The 9,994-nt window shown below is 40.1% G+C and overlaps 1 protein-coding gene across 1 annotated transcript in view; it reads left to right on the top strand.

Annotated features, from left to right (window-relative positions):
- LOC117942323 (NADPH oxidase 4) overlaps positions 1-9,994 on the top strand; it is a 20,976-nt gene that overhangs the window by 248 nt on the left and 10,734 nt on the right. Inside the window, exons 1-9 of the mRNA XM_034867735.1 lie at positions 1-259; positions 755-850; positions 3,782-3,892; positions 4,282-4,366; positions 5,595-5,692; positions 6,021-6,048; positions 6,446-6,518; positions 7,856-7,936; positions 8,845-9,004. The exon at positions 1-259 is cut by the window's left edge and continues 248 nt beyond it. Coding sequence (XP_034723626.1) covers positions 203-259; positions 755-850; positions 3,782-3,892; positions 4,282-4,366; positions 5,595-5,692; positions 6,021-6,048; positions 6,446-6,518; positions 7,856-7,936; positions 8,845-9,004 — 789 coding nt within the window. The 5' untranslated portion in view covers positions 1-202. The remainder of the gene's footprint in view (positions 260-754; positions 851-3,781; positions 3,893-4,281; positions 4,367-5,594; positions 5,693-6,020; positions 6,049-6,445; positions 6,519-7,855; positions 7,937-8,844; positions 9,005-9,994) is intronic.

Below are 9,994 nucleotides of genomic sequence, written 5' to 3'. Positions count from 1 at the left end.
CTGCGCTCTGAGCCGACAGCAGCGGCGTCACGGAGGAGTGCAAGGGGGGACGGAACAGACTCCGGCCGGTCTGTGGACGCTGCACACAGGCGGACAGACAGTACCCGGTACAGAGCTGAAGGGAGAACAATACTTTTCCTCTCGGCCACACCGGGGCTTTGGTGGAAACGGTGTAGGCAGCTTCTGAGTCAGTGAAGGCATCATGGTTGTGTCGGTGCGGAGCTGGGTCGCCAACGAGGGAGGAAAGCACTTGGTCCTGGTAGGGAAACTATTGTCAGAGATTCAGCATCTTATCTTTACATTCATCGGTTCGACTCCACTCATATCGTAGGCTGTTAATGGGCATGTTTGTTTTACCTTATTCTCGTGAGCGGTTGCAAAACCTTTCTTTTCTTAAGACAACTTGTAGGTTATGCCCACGAATTTCTGTACCAACTTCCATCCTGAAGAGGCACACGCTGTTAGTCAGTTTGTCAGTGTTCTATGGGGAGTTTATTGTACTTTATGTGCTGTATCCGCACAGCCTACTACAACCATTATACACCATGTGTGTATACTGTGTTATACAATAAAATGTAAATCCTGAAACATTAAATGTCCACCAAATGTTTCAAGCTCAACATAATTAGAGATGTTATTTTTTTAATATGCTTTGACCCCAATCATAGATATATACCATATACTGTATTGATACCTGTAGCTAAGACTACACTGTACATCCATGTGCTGTGTGTGTGTGTATGTGTGTGTGTAGATGCTGTGGCTGGGAGTGAACACTTGGCTCTTCTTAAAGACCTTCCTTCTGTACTACACTGGACAGCAGTATCACTACCTCTACAAGATGCTTGGGGTAAGCCCTGGCACATTTACATCTGCACAATGCATTTATTAATTTCATTGTGTGTCTTAATAGATAATATACTCAATGTTTTCTAAAGGTTATAGTCTGTAATTCAAATGTCAACAATAAGTTTTACCCTACTACCACCCAAATTCAAAATGTAAGTTGTCACTTCCAAACAGAAGAACAGGTGTTCAGCAACTAAATATAAGTTTCAAAGATTATGTTCACATTGCCTATTATGTTTATTTATTCCCCTACTTCTCCAAAAATCACACGGGGGCCTGCAAGGAAGCCTAAACAAGTTGTTATTGATTTGCCAGTACAGTGTTTAAGAAAAACAAAAAAATGTACTTAATAACTGCCTCAATCACCAACACCCTAGAAGATAATGCTGATGTAGTTTTTATGGTAGACGTTTTTTTACATGTCACAGTCAGGAAAGCGCATGTGTAAACAATAAAATAAATAATGGTTGAATTTGGGGTCCTGGTATTGTGCATGCTGGCTCAATTTTTTTGTAATTCTTAAAGCACACACAGGTGTTCTCACTTATTATGCTTGATTAGATTTAGGACTGTTTGTGTGTACAAAGAGAAAAGTGTTAGTGACAAAAAACTCATGAAACAGCTGTTACTGTAACTGAGGCTTTTTTCCAAAGCAACTTACAATCAGTGCATTCAACCATGAGCATAGCACAAGAATCACAAGAATCATGCAAGTACATAAAATGAATCAACTAAGCAAAACTGCTTCAAGTGCTACATTTTAGAAACAAGAGAAAGAGAAAGTAATTGGGTTCGATCCACCACGGGTAGCCAGTGCAGGGTGCACAGATTAAGGAAAATGAATGAAGAGCTTCTGTAAAAGCTACATTTAAGGAGAAAAATCTGACAAATTGGCCGTGTTACACTTCTAAGTGACTTTCCAGATGACAACCATCAGACTGCAAGTTCTCATCAGTTCGGGGACTAAATCTCTGTTTCTGAAGAAACAGGCTGCTCCTGGATTCTTCTGTTTATATCACAGTAGCTGACATTGTGATAGATGGTAGACTGTCACATGCAGGTCTAATGAGTTTTGACTTTGACTCTATGATGGCAATTAGCTAGCTGTGTGTGTGTGTGTGTGCTCACAGGTTGGCTGACTCTAGAGGCCGGTAATAGTAACATGAGCCGGCACACAGAAACAGGAGTTTTGATGATTGTTGACTCAAATAAGCATCAGTGTAATTGTTGTCACAAGTTCGTGTGTGTGTGTGTGTGTGTGTGTGTGTGTGTGTGTGTGTGTGTGAATCCTTGTCTTTGGAGAAAATCTCAACATGCAAACACCACTGACATTCCACTCCAATCACTTAAGACTTTCTAAGGTCACACATTGCCTGTTGCTCTTCACTAGCATATTGCGCCCCAATGTTTAAGACTTGTGTTTGTAATAGGTCAGTGAAGGAAATACAATTTGAAAATCAGTTGAAAGAGAGGCATCAAGCAGCACGTGTGAGCTATTCATGTACAGGGGGGAGGCACAGGGGAGAGAGGGGCAAGTGTGGGCATGCCGCTGGTTCCGACTGAATGCCTTGCCAGAGGGCTTAAGTTCATGTGTGTACGCATGTGCATCAGCATGTGTATGCACGTGGAAGATGGGGATGTATTCAAAGTTTTAATACTGTTGAAAAAAATTCAGATTTAACTTTCAAAAAGCAACTCATGCTCTCATTCATCTGTATGGTTCAGTGTGTGTGTGGGAGTCTATGTGTGTATTTGTGCACATGTGCTTTGGTTAATCGGCGTGTTGGGGATGTATTGAAAGCAGGATATCAGATCTCCTGCTGGGGGTTTTGCCATCAGCTGCTTTTCTTTGGGAAGTTGTGTTGAGTGAATGTGCGTGGGAAGTTTTTAAAGGATAAAGGGATTCAGACTTTAAAGTATGCTGGTGTTAACCTTGACCTGCTATATGTAGATTCTCATTTTGACCTGTTTGTGTGCTTCGTTCTTGTATTTCAGAAACAGTGTTTTGTTCACAATGTTATCAATTTCCACTGCCTGGCCAAAATATCTAATACTGCAGGTTCAATTAATTAAGTTCACATAATACACAACGCAACTAATGAATTAAGGAGGAGCCATATTTGCTGTCTACATTTGACTTTGATGACAATGATCCTGTACTCAGTGTAGCTTGCAGTAATAGTAAAGAAAGTGTCATCAATAAACGCTGAAGACTGAAGAATTAGTTGTCTAATCATTGTGTTGTATGTTGGTAGCCAAATGTCAAACAGCCCACATCCACTGTTCTTTATAAAGCAACAAACTACAATTTAACAACCAATACATTTAAAGGCTAGGCTAGGCCCGCAGTGTCAGACATTTAAAAAGCCTGGTTTATTGGAGTAGGAAAACACAGAATTATTCTTAATTATTAATTATTGACGTTCATATATTTGTCTTTACAGTTTCATTGCATTCAATAGTGCCACTGGATAGTTGCTTGTTATAGGAAGCAGTAGTAATAATAAACTATTTTTTTTTAAACATAAAACTATTTTAGAGTGTAGATTTTTTAAAGGATATTCCGAATTTTCTTTTAAACAATTACTAAAGCAGTCCTTTATGTTTCATCATACTAAAAAACTAAATGAGTGTATATTTAAAATGAAAGCCTTTGCAGAGAGACACCTGAAGGAGAGTGATTACAAGCGCCATACTGACAGGTAAAAAAGATGTTGTGTAGCAGGGTAGTCATTCCTCCAGCCCTCAGTGCGCACATTAAAAACTCTGAATCTGAATAGAAACGGCTCAAAAGTGTGTATCTTAATCCGCCAGACCCTTAGTACTTCACATCTGCCGCATCAGGGCTCTTTTCTAAAACCCGCCTAAAGTGTTTGTGTGTGTGTTTGTGTGTGTTTGTGTTTGTGTGTGTGTGTGTGTGTATCTTTCCCAGCTAGGGCTGTGCATCAGCAGGGCTTCTGCATCCTTACTGAACGTGAATTGCAGCTTGGTGCTGTTGCCTATGTGTCGCTCCCTGCTCACCTTTGTCCGAGGAACACACGCGGTAAGAAAGAGACTGAGGATTGAGGAAAGAGGGATGTAGGAAAGTTAGACAGATAGGAAGAAAAGGTTTATTGAGTTGAGTGAAATGTGCAGCTACACACCGTGTTTGTTTATTCCCTTCTTTGAAAGATGCAAAGTAGTAGGATTTCTATGTAAAAATGTATGAAAACTGTTATTATTTTAGTGCATTATTGGTAAATGTAGGGAGGATAAAAAGATCAGTTGAAATGAATTATGTGTGTTAAAGGTTAATGTATACAGTATATACAGTATACAGTACAGTATATATACAGTATATATATATATATATATACATTATATATATATATATATATATATATATATATAAGATAATACTATTGTATTTGTTACTATACACATATCATGCAGGTATCGAGCCGAGAGACTCGCAGACTGCTGGATAAGAGCAAGACCTTTCATGTGGCATGTGGAGTAGCCATCTGCATCTTCTCTGGTAAAAAAACTGTCACTTATCACCACAGCTCATATTTTTCCTGTATCACTGTGTGTGTGTGTGTGTGTGTGTGTGTGTGTGTGGGTGAAGTGTTGATAAATGGACCCAGGCCGGCTCATGATCCTGGTGTACCAGCTGGGATGTCCCTCCAGCTGGTCATCTGTGTTTTTGCCGTCTAGTTGTGTTTGTGTGTGTGTGTGTGTTGTTACTCTTGTGAGTCTCCTCTCGTGACATCATGGGAGCTTTAAGCGCGTTGGGTCCGCTGAGTCTCTGCTTTACAGGCTCATCCCTCTCATTCATTCATGTTCTTTTCTAAGAAGCCTGACTTTTTATCTATACAGTAACACCTGAGTCTCTTTTTCTTAGGAAAAAGATTCACTTGCTACCCGCCACCTACATATTACCATATGCTGTGTGATTTTCCTCGCAGTGATCCTCTTATTGTACATTCAGTAGTAACATCGTGACAGTGGCTGAGTGTTGGAATGTAACACTCAGTTTGTTCTGTATAGACAAAACATTTTGTCTACAAATACAAAGCAGGGTTTCACCGTTTCTAAGAGCTTTACATTTGAGCAGGTATCTCGGACTAAAAATGTTTAACAACTTGCATTTCTGCTTCACCAGATACCATTCTTAAGAGATTCAGTATTCACTTCCATAAAATTGGAATCAAAAGGTATGCCTTGGTCAAAATCAAAGCAGCAAAGGCCAAGATGTCTTCCCTTTAGGCAAAGCTCTCATGTTCTAATAGCAGAGTTACACAGTTCTGAGATAACAATTGACAAATAAGAGAGACAGCAGGGATGGGAGAGAGACATAGAGAAGAAAAAGAGAGGGCGGGGGGGCAGTGGGAGTGAGAAAGGATGTGTGAGAGAAAAAAGGCCCCTTGTGTCTCACAATTACACCCGCTAATTCCATCAGCTGTTGAACGGCTGCGTGGTTAGCCTGTGATGTCAGAGAGGTGTGTGTGTGTGTGTGTGTGTGTGTGTGTGCGCCAGTGAGTCAGGAGAATGGTTTGCTGACTTTTGCTGAATAGACAAAGAGATTTGTTTGTTTGTTTGAGTTTGTTTGAGTTTCCGCTAGCAGTTTTTTTTAACCTTTATAATTGTGTGTATGCGTGATTGTGTGTTATATGTTGGAGCCGTTCTGTATGTCTGCTGGTATCTATGCACAAAATATGTGTATTTTAAATTAGCATTGTGTCAAACTTTCTCTTCTTCTGTAGTTGTACACGTGTCTGCACACCTGGTTAATGTTGTCAACTTTAGTGTGAGCTACTCAGATGACTTTCCTGCTCTCAATTTGGCTCGCTTCAGAGGAGAGGTGAGACACAGATTCCTGCACATTCGTACTTTATACTTACCACGCTCTAAGACTTGATGCATTTCATAGCCCTTAACCCTAAACATCACGATGCGAACATCATGTCTAAGCCCAAATCTTACCTTGACCTTAAGGCAGAGATATGCTCAACACATGTCATCCAAACACTGTGGACAATCTCCTTAAAGGCATGCATTCATGGTGTTTAGTTTCACACACGAAACTTGACGGAAGTAGTTTAAAAAAGAGAGCCGGAGAAGTATTAATCCTGCACCTCTCCTCTACGCTGCATAAAGTGGGCAATGTATTTTTTGTGTTTTCTTTACAGGACCCCAAACTGATCATTTTGACCACAAGTAAGAACTATTCTTTGTTATACAGTAAATAGACCAGAGGTGTGTGTATGTATGTGAATGCTGGCCTGTTTTTACTTGTGTAGCAATGAATGTGGTTAATGAGCAGCAGATTAGAGTGGCTTTATGCCAAGAAGAGAGGAGGATGTCATGCTGTGTTTAGTCCTCTCTTTCTCTTCCCTGTATGTTTGCTGTTTTAGTGGGGAAAATACATATTTTGTAGAAAAATAATTGGTTGCTTGCTTACTATTAAATTGTTTACTTTTTTAAATTGTGGGTTAAATTGTAAATTGTATATCATAGTGAACAGGCAATTCCCCTTACATGTGTCTCGCGTGTATGTGTCCTGGGATGTTAACTTGACTTTGCCTCTGCTCTCTAATTGGCTGGTTCCCTTCAGTCCCAGGAGTCACAGGGGTCCTGTTGGTTCTCATCCTCTTCTTGATGTTCACATCCTCCTCCTACTGTGTACGGTAGGTCGGCCAAACCACCATTTGTAAAAGTTTCCCAAAGCCTAGAAAATATATTTGTGTATGTGTAAGAGAAAACCTTTTTGTTTTGTTTGCTGTTTGAGCACCTGTAAATGGGAGCCAGATTGGAGCCTTGGATTCGGTCCTCTTACTGTAATACAACCACGGTTATGCGTATATGTCTCTTCCTCTATGTTTATCCTTTGTGTCATGTCTGTTGCCTTTGTCTTTCTTTCTGAGTTCATCTTGTGTGTGAGAGAGACGCAAGATGGAAACCATATGGTTGACATGTTAACAGAGAACCTGTTCAGAGCAAATCCTCACTAAGTGTTTCACTCACCACTCTGTCATTACTCAGGTCATAGTGGGTCACCCACTTTGCATGTGCGCATGTAAGTATGTGTGTGTGGAACCCATGCAGGTGTGTGAGACTTGAAGTGTGTGTGCTCATGCACAGTCCTGGCTTTCTTCAGTAATTGAAGCATAAGAGGCTTTTCCAGACCACCAGAGTTTGAGTAAGTGGTTGGAGCGGTGAAGTGGAGGCTGAAGAATACCTACATAATGAGTAACGATGATCCAGTGAGATAATGAGAAAGAAAGAAAGCTTCCCAAGTTACATTTTGCAGCTTTTATCTAGTCTTTCTAGTCCATTCGGATACTGTATGAATATATTAGTCTCTTGCATGGCCAAAAACTAAAAAAGATTGTTGTAGCACACTACTCAGAACAGTGCCTGTTTAGTTGCAAATGTAATTGTACAGGTTACAAGTTGTAAAACTTTCTAAATTTGGTAACAAACTTTGGGTTCTAGAAAATGATTTTCAGCTAAATCTATTGGTCTGTTTGTTTGAGCACCTGTCTTTAAAAATGAGGCAGTTTGAATTACGTTTTCTGAGGTTAACGTCTGGATTATGAGGCAATGCCCACCTACCAGGGATGAACACATACATTGTGATTAAAATGAGCCAAGCCTCTCAGTTCTTGTGGTATTCTTGTACAGAAACCGGCTTTGCTTAAGAAAACAAACAACCATGAAAAAAGTTTGATGATGTTCATTGCTTGCAGTGGGGGGTTGTTGGGGTCGTTGTGTGTAATGACCCCTTTAATATTGACCTCTGATGTCCTGCCTACCCAGGCTCTGAGCTGGGAGTCTGGTCTTGAACAAACTCTGACTTAGCTTTTTTCTTTTGTTGTCCCAGCTCATTTTCTTGATTCCTCATATGTTACAATGTTATTATTTCTCATATACATATATTTTGGATTTTAAAACATCCTTGGTGCAAGTTACAAGTAAGAGTTTCTTTGAAAATAATCATATATGTTTTTGTTCTTTTTTTCAGGTTGTCCAACTATGAGATCTTCTGGTATACACACAACCTCTTCATTGTCTTCTACATCATCCTCATGGTGCACATGGTCGGGTAGGGCTCAGCACTTAGCGCTAAATCTGTGTGTGTGCATGTATGTGGGTTTATCTGGATGAGTCGGGAGTTTTTCTGCACTGTTTGTACAGTTTGTCTCCATCCCAACCAGTGACTCCAAAAGACAAGATAAGAGTTTGCTTCACATGCAAATGACTGCAAATATCGGAGACTCTTGCTGACAGCTGGAGACAACTCTACATTTCCATCAGCAACTTTAGAATCACTGACAAAATGACTGCTTTTCAAGAAACCATGCAATACTGACTTTCTTCATTAAAAAATCTCATGTTATTGACATATTGAACATGAAATTACATTAAAAGTCTTGTTCTGACAAAATATAGGTAAAGGTTTTTCATGGGATATCAGGGTGCCGGAATGCCGACACTGATAGCGGTTTAACTGTAGAACCAGGGTTTGCTTGTACTTGCCGGTTCCTTTTGCCTGTATATTGTGTGGTTGAGTTATATTAACTAACACCCTGTATCTATATTTTTAAGCCTATGTCAAATGGCAATATTTTCTTGATGGCAATTTCTTGTTATGTCACATTTGTGTTCACAGGATGAACACACAAACACAATCACACTAACTCTACCGGCAAGTTTCTAGTATACACCCACCCTCCATGCCTTTGTATAATTTGAATGACTAAATGTGCAGTGTCATTAAAATCACTATATTATTACTAATTATTACTATTTCACGATATTGCCTTCCGACATGTTAGGCAGATAATACGTGAAAAATACATGAGTTTTATTATATGAGTGGGTCCGAATGTGGCAGTAAAGAGGGGATCAAAATGTTCCTAATGCACTACCAATAACCACACCTCAGAAATGCTAAATGCTACTTTAAAATAACCAAACTAACATCACCTTAATTCTTGTCCTTTCCAATAGAGGAGCTCTGAAGTATCAGACCAACTTAGAGGCCCACCCTCCTGGCTGCCTCAGAGCCAATCAGAGCAGCACAGAGGAGCAGGGCGAGGAGCTGGAGAAGGGTGAGGATGAAAAGAGGAGATGCGGAGAGGAGGCTCACTTCCAGCCACACTACCCCCAGGTCTGTGTGTGTGTGTGTGTCTGTGTGTGTTTGTGTGTGTGGTGCACGTCTATTACGTGTATTCGCATTGTAGAGTAGTTGGAAGGTGTTGGAGGTAGTTGGTTCCGTTTATTAGAGGTGTAGTGCTGTAAGGGAGGGGCAGGCATCCTCTTTCTACATCAAGGCCTGTGTTTGTGTGTGTTTCTTCTTGCGTGTGTGATTATGTGTTTGCACATGGTCGTTAAGCAACGGGCTGGTTTCATAAAATCCCCCTTAAACCTGATTGTGCTTTGCAGGGTTTACAGGAGTTGTGTGCAATTAGTCCGCCGCAGGTAACTGACAACAGAAAGAAACAGAAACACCACACACTGTCACATTTGTTCTCACAAATATACTCTCTTTGCTGAGTTTGATTCAAACACCCCTTGTGTTCTGAAAAACAAGTTAGGAGAATGAGAAAACCTGGAATGACAGCAAGTGATACAACATAAGATTCCCTACTCTTCCTGTATCAGGGCTAACGCTGCGCTCTTTTAATGTCACACAGGTCGTAATAATGAGCAACCTAGTGGGAAAACATGTTTAAGTAAGCCTCCTGTTGTAATTTTGAGTAGGAATATCTGACAATAAGATGTGTTCAATGGGTAAAAAGAACTACAGAAGTAGGCACAAATTGGTGGCAAAATGGCTGCAAAGTTACATTGCAGTTACATCTATTTAAAATCCAAATTCGACACTACGTAATTGATTTAGCTAATTAAAGTAGACTACTAATACACTGTCTAATTGTATCTGTTTTCAAATACGTATACACACAAAAAAATAGGTAAAATACACTTAATTTTACAAGTCTGGTGTGATTATAAGGCAAGCTACAGGGGTAACTACCTTGCATGTGCTAGCTGAAGCATGTCTACAGAAGCCAATGTATTGAACTATTTACAGTGGGTACGGAAAGTATTCAGACCCCTTTAAATTTTTCACTCTTTGTTTCATTGCAGCCATTTTCCA

The sequence above is a fragment of the Etheostoma cragini genome, chromosome 3 (assembly GCF_013103735.1).
Source record: "Etheostoma cragini isolate CJK2018 chromosome 3, CSU_Ecrag_1.0, whole genome shotgun sequence".
Lineage (NCBI taxonomy): Eukaryota > Metazoa > Chordata > Actinopteri > Perciformes > Percidae > Etheostoma > Etheostoma cragini.
Note: the sequence above shows the minus strand (reverse complement) of the source record. Positions and strands in the feature narration are given on the sequence as shown.